The sequence below is a fragment of the Astyanax mexicanus genome, chromosome 10 (genome assembly GCF_023375975.1).
Source record: "Astyanax mexicanus isolate ESR-SI-001 chromosome 10, AstMex3_surface, whole genome shotgun sequence".
NCBI classification, from domain to species: Eukaryota; Metazoa; Chordata; class Actinopteri; order Characiformes; family Acestrorhamphidae; genus Astyanax; species Astyanax mexicanus.
Genome location: NC_064417.1, coordinates 17,096,095 through 17,118,550, shown reverse-complemented (window position 1 = coordinate 17,118,550; position 22,456 = coordinate 17,096,095). Strand labels below are relative to the sequence as shown.

The window sequence follows — 22,456 nt, the reverse complement described above, 5'->3', positions numbered from 1 at the left end:
ACTACCATCAGATTAAGACATTCCTAATACATTGTCAGTCAGCCATTGATATATGGTAAAGTGAAAACCATTGTTTTTTTGTTTGATATAACAGGTGGTAAAATCAGATGATAAGTTATGGTGTGCAGGACATTGTGGTAACTCACACTGTTCTCATTAGCTCGGGATTGGGAACGCAGCGCAGGCGATGAGACAGCAGCTGGAAGGCCTGGCTCTGTGGCAGCAGCATAAGCAGTCCATAAAGTGCCTTGATAAGATACGGATTGTTCTCCACATCCAGTAACTGCAGACGAAGGTCTTTAAAGGGAGACATAAATACTACAAGCTAAAGACATCTAAATAGTGTAGTTAAAAGACTATCTAAATAAATCATCATCACGATTCCATTTAAACATACAGTACCAGAAAGTTTGGACACACATTAAATTCAGTGTTTTTTCACCATTTTAAAATGTTCTGCATTGTAGATTATTACTAAAGCCATCTAAACTATGAATATAACATATGAAATTATTTAGTAAAAAAAAACATATGGTTTATGTTTTAAATACTTCAAAGTAGCACCTATTGCTTAGATGACATCTCTGCAATTTCTCAGTCAGCTTTATGAGGTAGAGCCAAGTGGAATGGCTTTCATTTAACAGCTGTGCTGAACTTGTCAAGAGTTATTACTTAAACTTCTTCTCCTCTTAATGTGTTTGAGAGCATCAGTTGTGATGTAAAGAGGTATACAGTGAATAACCCTATTTGAGTAAATGTTCTAATCCATATTATGGCAACAACTTCTCAAGTATGTAAAGAAAAAAATACTTTAAGGAATAAAAGCCAGTCTTTCAGTTCTTGAAAGATTTCAAGAACTTTTCTAGAAATTATCCACAAGTGCAGTCGCAAAGACTATCAAAACGATAATGAAACTGGCTCTCATCACCATAGCCCCAGGAAAGGTAAAGACACAGTTGCACAGGATAAGTTCATCACCTCATCACATCTAAATTACCATAATTATTCTTATGTATTTATTCATAGTTTGAATGACATCAGTATTCATTTACAATGTGAGAAAAAAAATTAAAACATAAAAACATTAAATGAGAAAATGTCCAGACTTTTGACTGGTACTGTATCATTCCATATAAACATACAAGCAGCCTGGTTTAGAGAAAAAAGCTGAATGAAAACCCAGTTTGGGTCTTTGTATGTTGGTGTGGCAGGAATGAGATCCAACTTACATGTAAAAATGGGACTCTCAATTAACTGCACCAGTTTGTCTACTTCTATGAGGAAATCCACAGTCACCTCCAGGTCGCCACTGTTTAGCTTATGTTAAGGGTTTAAATTGTGTTCTCTGCACTTGCTAAAAACAACAAAACTATGAAATGTTAGTTCTTACTCATGGCTTGCAATCCTAAAAGTAATTTTAATGATTAATTTAAACATTTCAGATATCTATAATACATAAGTTATCTGAAAGTTTGCTGTTTTAATGAACCTTTTTAAGCATTGTAGGGATACAACTTCTGAATGAGGTCATACGCATGGCGATAGTTCTGGGTCAGAAAGCAAAGGGAGACAGTGGCCACAGGATTATGGCACCAGGAGCGGTAAAGACAGCAGAACAGGGTACAGCTCTCCTGTAGAACAAACAACAACAAAAAGCAGTCAGATACTCTTCTATGGCTGCATAGGGAGAACATATTAGTATAGTGATTATTGCCTCATACTGTAACTGTGTTTTCTACTTTTAAGGATACACTGCTCAAAAAAATAAGGAACACTTATTGAGAAACTTTACCAAGATTAATTGCTAAATTAGTTGAGAACAAAAGCATCAAGCCATGAAGGGCTGGACTCAAATAAATAAACACAATAAGCACTGTTTGGGCATGCTCCTGATAAGACTGTGGATGGGTTCCTTGGGAAAGGCCTCACAGACCTGCATCAGGGTATCACTGAGCTCCTGGACAGTCTGTACTCAAAGTACTATTGGATTGTGTAACCCTCCAAATATATGAATACCCAGACAGTCACTGACCCACCACCTTGCTGGACCTTGTGTCTTGCTGCTGAACCTTGCTTTCTTTTTACATTACATTACATTACATTTGGCAGACGCTTTTGTCCAAAGCGACTTACAATAACGAAGTACAAAAGTAATAGAAGTTAAAGGTAAAAACATCTTTAGAAGGCCTAAAGCAGTTCAAAGGGAAATAATGGGATAGAGAAGTGAAGGAGGGGAAGAAGGAAATGAGGTTAGAAGTAGTTAGTTTGTTAGAGGTGTTAAAATAGTAAGTGCTCTTTGAAGAGCTCTGTCTTCAGGAGTTTATTAAAGATAGTGAGAGATTCTCCTGATCTGGTAGTGGAGGGTAGTTTGTTCCACCATTGGGGAACTCTGTATGAGAACAGTCTGGATTGCTTTGTGTGAATGTTTGGTAAAGCGAGGCGACGTTCATTGGAGGAGCGCAGCGGCCGGGAGGTAGGGTAAGCCTTCAGGAGTGAGTGCAGGTAGGAAGGAGCTGTTCTGTCATCACCTTGTAGGCGATTGTAAGAGTTTTGAATTTGATGCGAGCATCAATTTGTAGCCAGTGGAGCTCAATGAGCAGCGGGGTGACATGTGCCCGTTTTGGCTGGTTGAAGGTCAGATGTTCTGCTGCATTCTGGATCATCTGGAGTGGTTTTACTACACAGACTGGAGGCCAGTTAGTATGATAGCATGAGATGCTTGCTTGTACCAAGAGTTGGGTGGCCTGTTGTGTCAGAAACGGTCTAGCTTTCCTGATGTTATAAAGCACGAAGCGGCAACTGAGCAACTGTAAATCAAGTTTTTGCACCAAAACTTTATATACAATGGCTTATGCAGACATACAGATATTATTGAAGTTTAACTGACTTTGTGTTAAACTGTGACACTATTGCTATTGTGCTACTATTATCCTTTTATCAATGCACACTGCACTTTATAGATATTAATCAATGCAATTCTGTTCTTGCTTGTAATCTAATGAATTATATTAATGTAATGGAGCTCAAGGGAAGTAATAGTGCCAGAGTGTTTCTGACCGATATCTAAAGTATTTTGATCAATTACACAAACACCACCTCCTTTACCTGACATTCTAGAGCTGTGTACATAATTATAGTTTGAATTGGGGTGTTTTTTATGCTAAATACTCATAGCACATTACTGAAGTTATTGTGTTCATTCTCTCTTTCATAAAATCTTGACTATGTCAAAATAATCATCAGTCAAGTTACTGATGTTGGTGCTCATGATGTAAAGTTAAAATTGAATCAGATGAAGATCCCATCAGTGGTGTGTGTGTTTTCACCGGTGTGCGCAGATCTTTGAGCTGGTTCCGAAGCTGAAAAAGCTCGGCTGATGTGAGCAGGATGGTGTTGAGAGTCTGCACCATCGTGGATGCAAACTTCAGATCCTCTTCCTTCAGCAAGATGTCTGCCATGGAATGGAAGATATTCTCTGCATGTAGGAGAAGACACAGCTGCCTACAGGAGGGAAAACAACTTCACCATTAGCACGACTGTTCCAAAGCCATCTTTCCTGCAGATCTATGAACAGATCTACTCTACTGAATGTGGATATTATTTCAGCCAGAGTCGCTTGTTTGGCTATATACACACCGGAGTTCTCCTTTAACAAATAAAATGAAGCTTACAAGAAATATATTGGGTTCACAGTTTGAGATTAAAAAGAAAATGCAAGTAACATTTATTGTGTTTTTGCACTTTCCTTACTGCCCCAGCCTTTTCTAGTTTGGAGTTCTAATTCACTGTTACTGTATTTCCCTGTATAGAGCTTTTTAATGTTTACATGATCTACCTGATGATGAAGGCCCCCCTTGTTTCCAGAAGCTTCCTTTCCAGGCTGAAGCGTTGGAGCAGGTTGATCATGAACTTGTAAAAGTAAGAGTTCATGCTGGGAGTGGAGGGAGAGGAATCCGCAACTTTGGAACCTGCACCTCCGGAGAAAACAGTGCAATCGAAACATTCACGTATGAACACTGTTAATCTCAAAGTACCAGTGCTCATAAGTGGTGTTAAATTAACATGGGTTTCACAGTGTATTTTTTTAAGTTTCAAAGCTCAGTTTTTGTTTTAGTGCCTACATGGGAAATTTGTTTTGCCAGCCGGTTCAGGAAGTAGTTTGTGAACCCTTTAGAACTGTATATATTTCTACATAAATATGACCGAAAACAATAATCAGATTTTCACATCCTAAAAGTAGTAAAAATAATTTACTTGGTCAGTAATTTATACAGAACAATTATGCAATGGTTACCAGATACTTTTGCCACTCACAAATATGTAATATTGAATCATATTCTTCAATAAATAAATTAAGTATAATATTGTGGTCTAACTTGTTAACTGGGTTCTCTTTATCTTTTTAGGGTTCAAAAACTATGTCAGACATGTATCAGATACACAACACAGTAACAAAAACTAAAATGTCATTGTTAAAAAAGTCAGAAACAGGCTAGCACAATGTTTTTCAATGTACATATTAAGCAAGAGTAGTCACATACCAAGAATGAACACTTACATGCCTTACCTCTTATGTCTTTTCTTGCGGTCTATATCTACATTTGTGAGGAGACAGAAAAACTGATTTGAGGAGATTACTCACTCATGCCCAGCTGATGCTGCCCAACTTTACTCCCATCTGGAACATGAAGCTCAGTTTTATCCGAGCCATCACAGGACCCTAAAGACTCTGTTTGTCCAGCAGGAGATGAAGCAATCTCAGCTAGAACCTCCAAGTCTTTTAAGATGACCTGTGAAAATGTATTTGAATTAGCTTACATGTATACTGTCACGTATCTGACTTCAGCCCTTTCCCTTATTCTCTTGCCCATCCATAATGCCACAGTCACACCTCAACTTCCATCTCAACCAATCCTAAACTGTCAAGTCTGTACTGATCTCATTCACCTCTATCCAGTTTACACATGTTGCAGGCTTAATTATTAAAAGCTTGGTTACAGATTTCTCCTGGACACCTTTAGCCAGCGCAGGCATATGTTTAATTCAATCAACAGCTCAAGTGATCTAAAATTATTAAGCTCTGATTGATCAAACTGGGTGCTGGCTATAAATACTCTCAGAGTAGATCTTTGGAGAAGCTTTAGTAAACAAAGTGAAATGTTTTAATTAATGTCATTTGTATTTACTCTAAAACAATTTTACTGAGGAAACACGGCCCATATAATGTTTTATTTTTTATCCAGGTTAATCCATGTGCCTAAAATCTTTTTACAGCACTTTGTAGCTTTAACATTAAGACACTTTTGAGACCTAAATGCTAAGCACTCACTTCATCAGACTCATCAGAAAGTGTCTTCAGTAACATCGGGAACAGACTGTCTGTATGCCGGAACATCTATACAAAAGAGAAACACACGTTCACATTTAACAAACTAAATCTAATTTACATACTTCAAAGACGTGATTGGACTGTTAACTTGCCTTGCGAGGTGTTTTGATGTATAGATGGTAAAGCCACTTTAGCACAGCAATGCGTGTCATCATTCCAGTTAAAGAGTCGTGTAAATGTCTGTCAAGAACCTGCACAATGCCATCCAAATCCAGAGTCACCTGAGACCTATCAGCCCTACAGAAATAAGACAGAGGCATATTCCATTCATGTGTAAACATTCAGTTTAACTTTAATAGATTCTATTTTTTATTTCCATCAAACAAAATCTTCATCTTCTCATTTTTCCCCCACTTTATGTGGATCTGGCAGAAACTCTTTACGATTATTGTAAAATGTTTCAAAATTACATAGAATATAATCTGTTCACATTGACTTTTAATGAAAGTTAAGACAGTTTTTTTTCTACTGAAATTTGAAAATAAAGTTTTATTTTACTGTAAATATGTTAAGGTAAAGGTCACTTTAAAAACACAGTTATTAATAATTTGATCAAAGGTCACTGTACCCTGTTGGATTGAAGAAAGAGATGTTGCTTAATCCCGTTGACTCCTGAGAAGCATTCAAGGAATCTGACAAAGAAGGAAAAAACAAGGTATTTACATACAATTTTACATATTAACAAACTTCTACTTCAAGCTGTTTCTATTATTGTGCATTTAGGATCTATGATCTATGCAAATTTACTTTCTGCAATTTATTGTGCTTCAGTCAAAAAAATGAAATTCCTGCAAAGTTTCTTTAGGGGCACACTGTGTCACAATAACACTCCAAACCAGGTCAATGCAAATGTATCACAATCATATTATGAATAAGCTGTTTTTGGACTTTAACTGTATGGAGAGAAACATTTTGAAATGTAAACAATGTTTACATCTTCTTCTATGATATGGACTTTAACAAGAGATATTTTAGTAATGAGTCTTTTGAAGGCATGTTCACCATACGGTTTTTTACATTATAATCGGCCCATCTTGACCAAATAAAATGAGCCCCAGTAAAAAAAAAACATTTAATCCAGTCCAAGGAGTATTTTACTACCGTATGGAATGTTTTGTTATGTGTGTTTTGAATCATTGTCGTGCTGCAGAAAGTTTCTTTTACATTGAGGTCACTGACTGACAGCCGGATATTTTACTTCAGGACTTTTTGGTAGACAATAGAATTCATGGATTCATTTATTACAGCAAGTCTTCTAGGTCCTGAAGCAGCAAAACAGCCCTAGAATCATCTCACACTACCACCACCATGTTTTACTGTAGGTATGATGTTACTTTTAAATCAGAACTAATGGCACACACACCTTCCACAATTTTCAACTTTTGTCTCGTCAGTCCACAGAGATTTTCCCAAAAGTTTTGTGGATCTTATTTTTGCTTAGCAGTGGTTTTTATCTCAGCACTCCATGGAGGCCACCACTGGTTCACGTTTTCTTCATTGGTGGATAATGGCTCTCACTGTGGTTCGAGAAATGGATTTATACCATATTCCAGACTGATAGATCTTAATTACTTTCTTTCTCACTTGTTCCTGAATTTCTTTGGATACTTGCATATCTAGTTTTTTATGTATCTTTTAATCTACTTCACTTTCTCAGGCAGGTCCTATTTTAGTGATTTTTTGATTGAGAACATGTGTGGCAGTAATCAGGTCTGGGTGTGGCTAGAGAAACTGAACTCAGGTTTGATAAATCACAGTTAAGTTTTAACTGGGGGGCAAACACTTTCACACAGGACCATGTAGGTTTCACATTTTTTTCTTCATTTCTTCATTAAAAGCATTGTGTGTACTTGTGTTGTCTTTAAGTAATATTGCAATGTGTTTGATGTTCTGAAATATTTAAGAGTGACAAACAGGCATACAAAATCATAGAGCATAAATTGCAGAGTTAAGTGCTTTTTGGTTATGTTGTAATAAATGGCTGAGGCTACTTCCAATTTACAATAAACAACAATATTTCAGGAAATGAACAAGATGACCCAGACTTTGTGAAAAATGTCTATTAACCAGTATATATTTTACAATGGCCACATATCATGTGACACCGCAGTGACAACACACTCAAAAACACACACTGGACCCATTATTGATGTGTGCTGTGTGCAGCATTCTAACAGTTTATATAAATAATTAATATACAATGCAATAATCTTAATAAATGTACAATTGTTAATAATCATATCAACAAACAGCTGTATATTTAATTATAGTCGCAGCAAGTGTGCAAGAGTGCAAATCTTGACCTTGTAGACCAATTGTTATATGATACACAAGTTCACTGTACAAAGCCAACTTCCAAAAAATAAAAGTTCCTAGAAAGAATTTACATTCATTTTAGTTTAAATTTGATCAATGTTTTGTAAAAGAAATCACGGCAGTATCTGATCTACAGTATATTAGATATCTTACCATTAATATCCCCTTCTTTCTTAGTAGAGGTGTCTTTGCTCGGAGGGGAGGTTGTGGACTGTGATTCTTCCTCATCTTCATCGTCTTCTGGTGTCACAAGCTTCATAAGGCTGTGGTTGCAGGCACTAGCAGCTTCTTTAGTGACTGTGTACTATGGATTAAGGATTACGGGTCATTTCCAGTGGTACTAACTAAAATTTGAGGAAATAAAAAGACAATTGGTAACAAAGAAAAAGCGTTGATCAGACAGTAGAGATACACAGCAAAAACAGTATCATCATTTTGTGAATTATTGAGATTTCTCATTAGAACCAAAAGAAAAATGAGCAAAATGATCCTAATTACAAAATAATTTAGTAATGACAATGACATATTACGGCCGGGAGGTAGCGTAAGTCTTCAGGGGTAAATGCAGGTAGGAAGGAGCTGTTCTGTCATCACCTTAAATTTATGTATATTATTTCTATAAATTTAGTGGTTTTTTTAAACCACATAAAATGCCAATTTCTTATAATATATTGAATTACATTCAAAGTAAAAGTATGCTGACATACTTTATTATATTACTTATTGTATTGTAAATTGTTAATTTAACATAAAATATACAGTAGTAGCATACTTTTCACTTTCACAATACTAGACAATTTTTACATTTCTTTCATTGACCGCTTAGTCTGCTCTGCAACAGAATTTTTCTCAAGTAATATAATACAGGAAATTGACAAATCCTGCACGTAACAGCTGGGGTTATGCACAGGGCTCAGCCAGGATCTACTACTCACTCAATTAACGACAATAGCAAAACCACCACAATCTGATACTGGCTCAACAAGGATCCAGAAGCACAGCCTAACACTATGTTCATGGTCCATTGCCTCAACTGCCAAGTATCCAGACCTACCGAAAAATAACCAATGAACAAACAGAATCCCTACTTAATCTATGCTCACTTCCTTAAACTATGGCAACAACACACTAACCACAGCACCCTACCTAAGCACAAATCACACAATAAATGACATTATAAGTTGCGTGAGCAGAACACAGCAACCACTACCATCCGATACTGGCTCGACAAGGATCCAGAAGCATAGCGAACTATGTTCATGGTCCGTACCTCAACTGCCAAGTACTCAGACGTCTGCAAAACTCATGAGACAAATTACTACAAGAACAGCAGGACCACACCAATCCCCTTCATCCAAACTCTAACACAAACTTCAGTGCAAGCTCTTCTCAGGGGTCATCAGGCAGGCACCTTCCTTCGTCAGTGTTTCGCTGAATTAGGCCCACGACACCTCCAGAAGGCTCAACAGTGAAGTCTGGCGTCCCAGACCCACCCCCCTCCAAGCCTGCTGTTGAAGCACAAACTCATTCCCTTCCCCCTCCCACCACTGACTAGATCTTTCAGCTACATCTGACAACTCCTTCACTACTGTCCTCAGCACACGACCTCCAATTCCCAATTCAGACAGCAGTCTTGTGGCAGACTTTGCTACAAAGCCTCTAGTACCTACCTCCACCGGTCTAATATACGCTTGCCACCCACGCTCTCTTACCTCAGCCACCAAGTCTGTATACTTCAGCCTTTTCCTTTCATAAGCTCCATCTACCTTGTCTTCAAACGGAACAGTCAGCTCTATAAAATACACTATCCGCTTACTTTCAGAGTACAATACTACATCCGGCCTCTAGGTTGTAACCAGAATGCACTCCGGGATCTGCAGTTTACTACCTACATCCACTAATAACTTCCAATCTCGTGCATCAGCCCACTTACCAGCAGTTTTCAAGCACTGTGCTGTTTCTCCACTATGCTGCCCCTCATGCACAAATGTGATTACCCTACTGCAACCTACCACGGGCATGTTATTAACTTCTAACCGTTTCTTATCAAGTGCACCTGCAAGAGATCTAAGTACCTGATTATGCCTCCATGTGTAGCGCCCCTGGGAAAGACTCACCTTACATGCCGACATAATGTGCTTCAGGTTGCCACTTCCTGCACATAGCTTACAACTTGAATCCTCACCTACCCACTGAGCAAGGTTTTGTGGCGTTGGCAGAACATCATATGTAGCTCCCAAAAGAAACTTTATACGACCTGTGTCCAATCCCCATCCCAACTCTCGCCAGGTGATTCTCCGCTTCTCTACACTTTCCCATCTCATCCACTGCCCCCTGCCCACCTAAACCTAATCCTGCCCTCCCATTTTGCACCTGCCCCAAAACATCCCTGTGCTCCAGTGCCCTCCTTGCTGCTTGAGTTGCTTCACGAGCATTCCACTTTCTCCCAGACCTAGTCACTGGTGCTGTTGCTTTAACCAGCCCGTCTTTTGACCCTAACAACTGCATCTCACGTCCTACCTTAGCACATTTGAACTCCTCAACCAAGCTCGTCAACAGCAGTTCCAGCATCCCTCTCCTACACCACGCCACACTACTGAGGCAACGCGGCACCCCCAACCATGTCCTTATAGCCTTGTTCATAACCCTTTCTACCCTCTCAACCTCAGATCGGAATATCATAAACTGTTAGTGGCCACCTTAGACGAGGCAACAAACCAAACTGCAGACACCACAATTTTAATTTACCTGGCAGAAAAGACTTATCAATTCTATTAATGGCCTCCACCATTTCCGTCCTCAACCCTTCCATCTGCTCTTTATCATTCAGTGCTGCAGTATACCACCTACCTAAACTCTTAACTGACTTTTCCAATATAGATGGTATGACTTTTCCCTCCATCATAAACCTTTCTTGCATCAACTTCCCTTTAACGATTGATACACTCCTAGACTTGCTCGGTTTAACTTTCATCCTAGCCAGCCTAAGATTATCATTTTACTTCCCTAGCAGTCGCCGGGTACATGGCACCGTGGTCGTTCATGTTGTCATATCTTCCATAAATGCCCTAACTGGTGGGAGCCGGGTGCCATCATGCAGCCTCTCCCCGCCTACGACCCACTTAGAAGCCCTAATATTCACCTCCATTGCCATCGTAAACGCTAGCGGTGAAATTGTACACCCTGCCATTATACCTATTTCCAGTCGTGGTCAAGACATGACACACTCCCCTACACTAAAGCAAAACTGTATGTCTCCAAAATAGGCTTTAACTAACCTTGAAATCTCTTCTGGAACCCTAAAAAATTCAAATGCCTACTGAACCAAAAGCATTAGCCAGATCTAAAAACACCACATGTAGACAGTATAGTATATAGTAGATATATATATATATATATATATATATATATATATATATATATATATATATATATATATATAGTAGATATAGTAGACAGTATGTAAAGTATATTAAAGCTTTCAAACCTATGTCAAATCAATATTAATATGACTAACATCAATGAGCATTAAATTCTTTACTGACATCATAACTATAATGGATTTGTTATTTTTGCACATTGAAAAAATATTTTTTTTAAATGACTACATGGGCACAGGAATCTTTCCACCCCAAGGAGAATTATTTATAAACACCAAGATACAACAAGCTACAAAAAAACAAAACTCAACAAAGCTCAAGCTAGGCTAAGCTATGCAAAAGATCATATTACATTTTACCATACACAATTTTCTGTCATGACCGAAATTTACTTTAATCAGAATAATGTGGATCTCGGCAGTGTCTGCCATCCCATCCACTCTGAATCTCAAGGAATCCTTTGTAAGAGTCTATGAAATCCTCACCCAAGGTAACACTTGCGGCCCATGCATACCATTAGCATGGTCTTGGGTGAAAAGCTGGTTTTGTATTAAAACAAATGGTTTGAAATTTGCCAATTTTTTTTATTAATGTTTATCCTCTGACCAGTTAAACGTTATTTTGTCATATTTGAAAAGGATACTCTTCTTGCGGTCATCATAGGACAAGCAGGGCAGTACAGCCGTTAGTATGCCAGAGGAATAGGGCAGGACCACCCGGCCTGCCAGCTGAATAAATTCCCTCATCCAGGTCATAGCTGTCAACTGGATCAGGTCATTAGCTAAAGGGAGAGTCAATGAGAGAAGGAGAGATCAGTGTTTATTGTTATTTTGATTATCATTATCACCATCACTTCTGACATCACAATATTTAATATCACAAGAATAAAATGTGCAAATCTTTGACTTTTTAATCCAATTTGGAGGCAGAAAAAATCTGCTTCCATATATAATTTAAATAAAAAATTTAGTTGTTGCTTCATTTCTAGAACCTGACTTACTAAGTTTGGACTCATCAGACACTTGGCAGTGGATGACCAGTATGTTTGCCATTTCAGCAAACTTGACACTGGAAGGAGTTTTCTTGATTTCTTTTAGAAATTCTCCCAACACCACTTCACACCTGAAGGAACCAGCAAGTTGTTTTAAAAAAGGACAAAAATGATAAAGACAAAAATGAGAAGAAAAAGGAGAGGTCATAGATGTACTTCTTACATGCGCCTGATCTCTTTGCTGCTGTCACCCAGTATCTGAAAGAGTCCATCCAGGATTTCTGGCAGGTAGTCAAGGAGGTTGATGTCTGGAACTGACTCCAAAACCAAGATCTGAAGATGGTGCAGGTATTACGACAATATATACATAAAACCACAACATATGGGAACAGAGGTCCATATCTATTATTTGCCAGCTTTAGACCACATGGTGAATACAAGCATTTACAGTGCTGTGAAAAAGTATTTTCCTCCTTACAGATTTATTTTGTTTTTGGCCATACTTATAATTTTCTAATGTTCAAACAAACTTTAATAACAGAGTGAATACAAAAGCAGTTTTTAAATGATGATTTCATTTATTAAGGGAAAAAGCAATACAAACAATCTTGGCTCCTGGCTCTGTGCGAGAATATACACAGTGGCTTACAAAAGTATTCATTCCCCTTGAACTTTTCCTTACTGTCACATTACAACCGCAAACATAATAAATATATTTCATTGGAATTTAATGTGGTATACAATTGTGAAGTAGAAAGAAAATTATGCATAATTTAAAAAACTTTTTACAAATAAAACCTGAAAAGTGTGCAAAGCACCTTCTTCCACATGTTAGCTGTGTCCCCAACATGGCTTCTGGCAAACTGCATACAGGACTTTTATGTGTTTTTTTTTTTAACAATGGCTTTCTTCTTGCCACTCTTCCCTAATGACCAGATTTGGGCAGCGCACGACTAATAGTTGATCTGATTGTGGACAGATTTCTCCACGTGAGCTGTGAATCTCTGCATTTTCCCATGGGCATCCTGACTGCATCTCTGATCAGTGCTCTCCTCGTTCAGTCTGTAAGTTTAGGTGGACGCCTTGACTTGGTAGGTTTAAAGTTGTGCTATACTCTTTGCATTTCCGGATAATGGATTGAATAGAGCTCTGTGAGATGTTCAAAGTTTTTTATAGCCTAAGCCTGCTTTAAACGTCTATAAAACCTTATTCCTGACCTGTCTGGTGTGTTCTTTGGACTTTATGATGCTGTTTATTCCCCAATATTCTCTTAACCAACTTCTGAGGTCTTCAGGGAGCAGCTGTATCTGTACTGAGATTAGATTACACACAGGTGGACTCTTTTTAGTCACTAGCAGTCATCAGGCAACAAAAGGTTGCACTCAGAAAAAAGGGGGCTAAATACTTTTGCACACCACACATTTCAGTTTTTTTATTTGTACTTTTTTTATATATTTCACAATTGTATACCACTTTGTGTTTGTCTTTCACATTAAATTAAAGTATACATACATATATATATATATATATATATATATATATATATATATACACATCTGTTTTTTTATGCTATTTATTTATTTATTTATTTATATATCTAAGTTATCAAGTATTATCCTTAACGAAAACTAAAAGTAAAAAAACATTTTCGTCAACTAAAACTAATAGAAATGGTAATTAAGAGAACAAAAGGTAACTAACTGGAACTGTATTGAGAGTTTATAAAACTAACTAAAACGAACTGAAATTACTGATAGAATACCCTTAGTTTTTGTGTTTGTGAATTTATTTATAAGCGCTGTTTCCACTCCAGCAGTTTTACAGCGGGCGGTGTTGTGCCGATTCTGCTCTTGAAGCGAAGTCGGATTCAGCGGGGAGTCAGATTCGGCACAACAGCGGCAGCACGGCACCTCTGTGGTGTTGGTTCTTGTTTATAGCGCTCGCGTTAGCCGCAAAATAATGACAGAAAACACTGAGGAAGCAGCAGAATTGAATTATAATATGAGCGCGAGGGAGATAAAAGCACGTGTTCTGTAGTGAAACAGAAGATACAGTATGAGGAATAAACTCCACACAGCTACAAGTCCTTCTGAGAAGCAGCTGTGAGAAACTTTACCTGTGAGTAGCTCAAACACCACAACACCCCACGTGGGAGGATGAACTGATAAATCTCTCTCTCTCTCTTGCACTCACTTATAGTTGATCATTTTGATTAAAATTAGTGAAACCTGTAAAGTTTGAGTGTTTGAGTTTATGTGTTTCTCAGATTGATCTCTAATATAATGTGTAAAAACTAATAAAAACTAGCAAACCCACTCTAAAAGCGAAAACTAACTGAATTGGAGGAGAAAAAGTGAAAACAAACTAAAATTAAACTATAATGAAGCATTCAGAACCATTATAACCTTGTGAGTAACAAATCTAACTGTTTATAACATTCTAACTGGTGCAACTTTTTTAAATGTAATATATTACAATATATATAAAGTAAAATTTAGGATACAGGTCTATCATCATGCTGTGGGGCTGTGTGGTCAGTGCATGTGCAAAGTTGAGGGTTTATTTGGATATCAGTCAATATCAGCAGATTCTTGTGAACAATGTTCTAGAATCAGTGAGAAAGTTGAAGTTGTGCCGGGGCTGGGTACTTCAACAAGACAACAACCATAAACTCTGCTTTAAATCTACTAAAGTATTCATGCAGAGAAACAAGTACAATGTTCTGTAATGATCATCTCAGTCCCCAGACCTGAATATTATTGAAAATCTGTGGTGTGATTTAAAGCGAGCTGTTTAAGCTCAGAAACCATCAAACCTGACTGAACTGATGTTTTGTAAAGAAGAATGATCCAAAATACCTTCAGGTCAGACTCTTATTGGAAGCTATAGAAAATGTTTAAAGGCAGTTTTTTCTGCAAAAGGAGGATCTACTAAATATTGATGTGATTTTTCTGTTGAGGTGCCAAATTTTATGCACCTGCCTAATTTTGTTTAAACTTAATTTCACTTCTCAAAATCACTGTGTTCATCTGCTATATGATTTATATTTAACTGAAATTGTTGATCCAAACAATCAATGATTTATAAAGCAAAATTATAAACATTAACAGGGGAAAACTTTTTCACTTCACTGTTCATAAGCATAACAAAACTGATGAGTACACTTCCTCTGTTGGGAAACATTACTCACCCAGGAAATAATGAATTGGCGAGCATACTGATTGTTGGAGTAGATCCTTTCTCGTAATAGGGGAACAAAAGCCACCAAGTCAAACTTGTTACTTTCTGTAACAATGTCCTGGAGAGACATTTAGGAACAACAGGCAAAAGTTGTGATAAAATTAAGACTAGCCTTTGTGATGCACAGTGTTTTCACATCCAACTGAGGTTTTTCTGTAGACTGAAAGCAATGTAATCACCCTTTCCTTACATATATTATATTAATTTACAATCCTAATGGAATGTTATGTAAAATGTAAATAAACGTGAACAAAAACACAATTTAGTAATTAGCAAATCTTATATATTCATTGGTCTGTACAGCTTTGACCTTCAAAAGCATTTCTAGACCATGTTGTCATATGGCTTCTTCTTTGTAGAAAACAATTTTAACATGTATTTGAAAAATCACACCTGTTTTTAAAGCAATGCAGTGTGTCCAAATATCACCAGCATCCAATACTGACTGTTGGCCTTGTACCTTGTTCACAGGGATTCTCTGGATGGTATTGTTCATGGCCAGTCCCAACCTTTTCTAGATATGTTGCGGTCATTAAATTTTCACTTTCAGCACCTGATATATGTTCTATGCTATATTGTGAATAAAATTCACTAACAATTGCATTTTGTGTCCACCTACTTACAAAAATTATGTGTCCTTAAAATTGTATGATTTATTGTCACAGTATCATTTCTAACTTTAAGCTCTTAGACCAATTGAATATATATTACCAAGAAGTGTGTGACATAAGTGTGTGTTTGGTCTTACCTTTAGAAGGCGGTCAAGAAGCTCAGAGCCACTCTTTACATTAGGATCAGGGTCTGCAGCAAGCTGGAAAATGCAAAAGAGGAGTAACACTGCCAGCGCAGAACTTTATCAACATTTTCAATACTTTAATGAAAGCAGTAATTGTAGCGAAGATACATTTTTGAATCTAACATTTAATTAAAACCTGTAGCTGCAGGGCTTATTAGTTTTAAGTACAATAAAAAAAACCCCACTAAATTTGGTTTTGTGTGACAGATAAAAAAAAATGCATGGACTGGAAACATCAACCCTGCTACTATTTCATCATCAGAAACTTACCTTACTGAGACCATCAAACAGCACGTTAAAATGGGGAAGCACAGCTCCTCTTGCCACCTTCACTATGTTGTAAAGAGCTTCACAGGCGTAATATCGCAGTCGGCTGTCAGAGTCATTGAAGCAGGTGAGGACCGGCTCAATCAACTCCTTCAGGTACAACCCTGAATCCTACAGAACACAGGAGTCACCACATAAAATGTGCTATTAGATTATTTGTTATAACATATTATTAGAGCTTAAATTATTAGCTCAACTACAGTGAACACAGACACAGCATTTATTTATAATACCAGGGAGACGTTACAGTTGTGGTCAAAAGTTTACATACACTTGTAAAAAAACATAATGTTATGGCTGTCTTGAGTTTTCAATAAGTTCTACAACTCTTATTTTTCTGTGATAGAGTGATCGGAACACATACATGTTTGTCACAAAAAACAGTCATAAAATTTGGTTCTTTCATAAATTTATTATGGGTCTGCTGAAAATGTCACCAAATCTGCTGGGTCAAAAATATACATACAGCAACATTAGTATTTGGTTACATGTCCCTTGGCCATTTTCACGGCAACTAGGCGCTTTTGGTAGCCATCCACAAGCTCCTGGCAAGCTTCAGGTCGAATGTTTGACCACTCTTCTTGACAGAATTGGTGCAGTTCAGCTAAATGTGATGGTTTTCTTGCATGAACCCGTTTCTTTAGCACTGTCCACATGTTCTCAATGGGGTTTAAGTCAGGACTTTGGGAAGGCCATTCTAAAACCTTAATTCTAGCCTGGTTTAGCCATTCCTTTACCACTTTTGATGTGTGTTTTGGGTCATTGTCTTGTTGGAACACCCAACTGCGCCCAAGACCCAACCTTCGGGCTGATGGTTTTAAGTTTTCCTGCAGAATTTGGAGGTAATCCTCCTTCTTCATTATCCCATTTACTTTCTGCAAAGAACCAGTTCCACTGGCAGCAAAACATCCCCAGAGCATAATACTACCACCACCATGCTTGACAGTAGGCATGGTGTTCCTGGGATTAAAGGCCTCACCTTTTCTCCTCCAAACATATTGCTGGGTGTTGTGGCCAAACAGCTCAATTTTTGTTTCGCCTGACCAGAGAACTTTCCTCCAGAAGGTTTTATCTTTGTCCATGTGATCAGCAGCAAACTTCAGCCGAGTCTTAAGGTGCCTTTTCTGGAGCAAGGGCTTCTTTCTTGCACGGCAGCCTCTCAGTCCATGGCGATGTAAAACACGCTTGACTGTGGAGACTGACACCTGTGTTCCATCAGCTTCCAAATCCTTGCAGACCTGCTTCTTGGTGATTCTTGGTTGACTCTTGACCATCCTGACCAATCTCCTCTCGGCAGCATGTGATAGCTTGCGTTTTCTTCCTGATCGTGGCAGTGACACAACTGTTCCATGCACTTTATACTTGCGTATAATTGTCTGCACAGTTGCTCTTGGGACCTGTAGCTGCTTTGAAATGGCTCCAAGTGACTTCCCTGACTTGTTCAAGTCAATAATTCGCTTTTTCAGATCCACACTGAGTTCCTTTGACTTTCCCATTGTAGCTTTTGTAGCTGAGTCTAATCACTGGGTCAAATGAGCCCTATTTAAATGGGCTCATGAGAAGTCAACAGCTGTAGTCAATCAGAATCACTTACAAGAAGTGAAGAGGCCATGACATGAAGCTAATTTGATTGACACAACTCGCTACATCACCAAAATTGACAAATTTTGTTGCTGTATATATATTTTTGACCCAGCAGATTTGGTGACATTTTCAGCAGACCCATAATAAATTTATGAAAGAACCAAATTTTATGACTGTTTTTTGTGACAAACATGTATGTGTTCCGATCACTCTATCACAGAAAAATAAGAGTTGTAGAACTTATTGAAAACTCAAGACAGCCATAACATTATGTTTTTTTACAAGTGTATGTAAACTTTTGACCACAACTGTATGTACTCTAAATAACAAAGAAGGCAGCAACAATCCTATAAGCTAATAACAACATTTAATAAAAACAGAAGAATAGATATAAAGTAGAAAAATAACCAACTAAACTAAGCTCAAAATGCTAAAAGAAATATAATGTAACAAATTCAAAAAGATAAAAAAGAAATATTGAATCCTCAAAGCAGTAGCTTAAAGACAAAATATAAAGCTTTACCAGCGCTATGACGCAACACCTACAGAACAAAGGAGCAGCGGCAGCATGACGGTTCTAATGAAATATTAAAAAATAAAAATGTAAATATACACAACAGAGCGCTGTATACCACACAAAGTCAGTTCAAGATCCTCAACAAAAATTGAAAACCATGATAGAAACCCAACCCTAATGCCAATACATTTCATCGTAGCCTACTTATATATTTGCATAAATAATTGATGCAATAACTGTAGAAACGATAGGGACAATAGAAGATCGAAACTTTTCTATTGTCCCCACGATATTTATCGTCATATCGCACAGCACTACGGCCCAGTACGTCTCTAGTTGCTTAACTTTAGTGTCTTAGGTTCATGTTGCCTCAGTCTTCCATTCACCATCAGCGTATCTGGAGTAAAGGCTGAGGCAGGGTGTTTATGCCGGTCCAACGCGGGCCAGGTGGGACAGACCGGGGAGGCACGTCATTGTATGGGGCAGACCCACTGTCTCTGCACTTCACAAAATTAGGTACGTTCCCCAAATTAGGTGCATGAACATGAACGGAAAGTTTTTTGTCTTTAAAAGGGTTAATTCCTTTGTTATGGTATCATGTTATCATTTTATTAGTGCCAAATTAGTGGTCTAAAAATGCCAACAATATAGCTTGTCGCAATCATTCTGGGACAAAACATTGTTATTGTGACAGACCTACTTGTCACAGAAGCTCAGTGGGATTAAGGTCAGGATTTTGACTGGGCCATTCTAACACATGAATACTCTTTAATTTAAACCATTTCACTGTAGCTCTGGCTGTATGTTTAGGGTCATTGTCTTGCTGGAAGGTGAATCTACTTCCCAGTGTCAAGTCTTTTTAAGCCTCCGACAGGTTTTCTTTCATTCTGTATTTGGCTCTATCCATTTTCACAACAACCAGCTTCCCAATCACCACAGTATGATGCTACCACCACAATGTTTTACAATAGGTATGGTATGTTCAGTCGTAAGTCGTGCACTTTGCATTTAGGCCAAACAGTTAAACTTTGGTCACTTCTGGCAACAGCACCTTCTTTCACATGTTTTCTGTGTCCACTGTACGGCTTGTGGAAAATGGCAAATAACATTTCTTATTCTTTCTTTCAACAATGGTTTTCTACTTTCCAATCTTTGATAAAGGCTAGATTTGTGGATGGCATTACTTATAGTTGTGCTGTGAACAGGTTCTCCCACTTGAGCTGTGGCTTTCTGCAGCTCTTCCAGAGTATATAATGGGCCTCTTGGCTGCTTCTCTGACCAGGGATCTCTTTGCTTGATCCGTCACTTTTGATGGACAGCAAAGTCTTGGTATATTGTAGAATACATTATATATATTTTGGATGATGGATTGAACAGTGCTCATTAGGATGCTCAAAGCAAGGGATGTGATCCTGCTTTAAACTTCTCCACAAATGTATATCTGCCCTGTCTGATGGGTTCCTTGGTCTTCATGATGCTGTTAGTTCAGCAGTGTTCTCTTACAAAACAGGTGTATTTATACTGAGAATAACTTACACACAGCTGGACTCTAAGAACTAATTAATTGACTACTGAAGCAGTGTTAATATTGACAACAAATTCTGATTTAGTTTTAGTTATAGTCCTGTGACGAAAATGGTATTTAGATTTAGTCATAATTTAGTCATCTGAAATGTTTTTAGTTTAAGGGTGCTTTCACACCGTTGTCCGAACCAAGGTTCATGTGTTGCTACATTGTATATATTTGGTCCGCTTATTTTTGTTTTCACACTGCAGTTTAGGGAGCGCACTAACGACCTTTGTGTGCTACTCCTACATGCTTTCATCATCACTTAAGGTTCCTTAACCTAACGCTGAGTGGTTTTAGAAGGACGTTGGCGTGTTGACAATTCAGCGGGTGGTTCATTGGGTGGAAAACCTTTCCAGGATAAGTTAAATTGAATGAACAGATTTATTTCATCTTCATTGTAATTAGTGCTGCTATTGTGGTTTATACAACAGTTAGTTCCGACCTCATAATCTGATTGGTTGAGAAGTGTTCTAGCCGTGATGACATCACGGCCTTCTCACACTAAATCTGTATCACTCCGCCGACGCGTTGCCGAGTAACGGCGTATATACACAGGACAGTTTTGAATCATCGCCTCCACCGGCACCAGCAGCAGCGTTAGCTTAGCACAGGCTAGCGCTCAGCTGCGGCACACTCGCCCGCAGCGCTGACTCGTGGAAAAAAGGGAAGGAAAATCGCTCGGCTAATGCCATCTGACAGCCAGAACGATAACTTAACCAGCCAGGCTAGGCTAAACTAAGTTAATGCTGAGCTAAAGCAAGCTACGCTAACTGGGAATTTTCGAAGAGCGGATAGCTTGACTACGGTCACCTACCCACAGTCCAGCCACACCGGCAAGCTACCCAACACCAACCAGCAAAACATACAGAAATACTAAAAAAAAAGCGCAGCGTTCACCTGAAGACAACTCCACAGAGCAGGAGAGGAGAGTATTAACGTTATTTCACGCTCCTAACGTCACTATCTTCACTTATTCCCAAGTTTGCTTTTAAGCTAACTTTCGTGGTGTTAGTCTCCCTGAACCATACACCTTTTTTTAGTTAAGTTGTGGTGGAACTACTTTTTGGCGGAAGGCACAGTCCATATTAAAGCATATTCAAACTGAATTTCTTAAAGTTCTTTGATTTATTTTCTTTATTCATTTTGTAAAAATAAACTGTTGTATAAAAGCAATAGAACACTCGAGGTCGTGTGTTATCACCAATAACATCACTTGCCTTCGGCTCGTGCCTGCGACCGGATCACAGCAGTGATGTTATTCGTGATAACACACTCCCTCTCGTGTTCTATTGCTTAATTTTATACCAGCAGCAGCAGCAGCAACTTCAGACACAGTACTCTTGGTTAGTTCAAATTCGCCAAACGAACATGCTTGTCCTGTAGCAACTGTATCCACGGACCATTTTTCCTGCTTTTCCGGTTATTTTGAGAGGGTACTGACTGCAGCCTGCAGGAACTTTGTTAGCGTCATGCCGTCCAGTCCCGCCCACTTTGTCAGCATCATGTCTTAGCTCCGCCTCTGAACGGAAGTAAACAATGTACAGGGCAGTTAGCGGACTTAAAATATAATGTGCCGCGTAGTCCGGCTTAAATACTGTGTATACGTCCGGATCTTCGGAACCATGGTCCGGTTTGCTTGCAGTGTGAAAGTGCTTTTCTGTATGGTTCGAACTTTCGGACCAATTACAGGAAGCTGAGCAGGCATTCCTCGGCAGCAGAAGAAGAAAAATAACCAACTACTACTGACTGCCACCTGCGGGAAGGCGGAGTTGGACGCCCAGCGCGTCCAGTCCCGCCCACTTTGTCCACGTTACGCCTTGTCAGTCTCGCAAGCTTGTAGTGTAACACAGTATTTAAGCCGGACGACGCGGCACATTATAGCTGTGTCTCAATTCAGGGGCTGCATCCTTCGAAGGAAGCGATCTATGAAGGCTGACAAAGTGGGAGGGACTAGACGCACTGGACGTCCAACTCCACCTTCCTGCAGGCTGCAGTCAGTACCCTCTCAAAATAACCGGAAAAGCAGGAAAAATGAGCCGTGGATACAGTTGCTAGAGTACTGTGCCTGAAGTTGCTGCTGCTGGTATAAAAAACACAATAGCAGCACTACTATGGAGACAAAATGAATCTTTTCATTCATTTTATTCTTTTAAATTTAGTCGACTAAAATGAGTCAATTAAGTCGAATAAAATGTAAAGTGTGTAAATGTAAATGCTTTTTCATCAGTTCCCTTCAATAATTAACAACACACTTATAAAAATAAAACATTTATTAACTAGTTGTGTAATATTGCTAATGTTTGAAAGTAAAATATATTCATAGGGGTGTGACGAGACACTAATATC

At 38.4% G+C, this 22,456-nt stretch overlaps 2 protein-coding genes across 5 annotated transcripts in view; both read right to left on the bottom strand.

The window, feature by feature from the left end:
- Positions 1-22,456, bottom strand: part of LOC103043601 (cyclic nucleotide-gated cation channel beta-1) — a 267,445-nt gene that overhangs the window by 183,369 nt on the left and 61,620 nt on the right. The gene's annotated exons all lie outside the window — the stretch shown is intronic.
- vac14 (vac14 homolog (S. cerevisiae)) overlaps positions 1-22,456 on the bottom strand; it is a 32,117-nt gene that overhangs the window by 5,201 nt on the left and 4,460 nt on the right. For 2 of the 3 annotated variants that reach the window (XM_049483965.1, XM_022683905.2), the window contains exons 4-19: positions 16,383-16,550; positions 16,065-16,127; positions 15,267-15,374; positions 12,300-12,409; positions 12,086-12,207; positions 11,729-11,866; positions 7,859-8,002; positions 5,958-6,021; positions 5,482-5,626; positions 5,330-5,395; positions 4,643-4,790; positions 3,836-3,974; positions 3,327-3,501; positions 1,513-1,631; positions 1,230-1,309; positions 147-297 (exon numbers count right to left, since the gene is read on the bottom strand). In XM_049483965.1, the coding sequence (XP_049339922.1) occupies positions 147-297; positions 1,230-1,309; positions 1,513-1,631; positions 3,327-3,501; positions 3,836-3,974; positions 4,643-4,790; positions 5,330-5,395; positions 5,482-5,626; positions 5,958-6,021; positions 7,859-8,002; positions 11,729-11,866; positions 12,086-12,207; positions 12,300-12,409; positions 15,267-15,374; positions 16,065-16,127; positions 16,383-16,550 (1,940 nt within the window). The remainder of the gene's footprint in view (positions 1-146; positions 298-1,229; positions 1,310-1,512; positions 1,632-3,326; positions 3,502-3,835; positions 3,975-4,642; positions 4,791-5,329; positions 5,396-5,481; positions 5,627-5,957; positions 6,022-7,858; positions 8,003-11,728; positions 11,867-12,085; positions 12,208-12,299; positions 12,410-15,266; positions 15,375-16,064; positions 16,128-16,382; positions 16,551-22,456) is intronic. The other variant, XM_022683907.2, reaches the window with a different exon arrangement.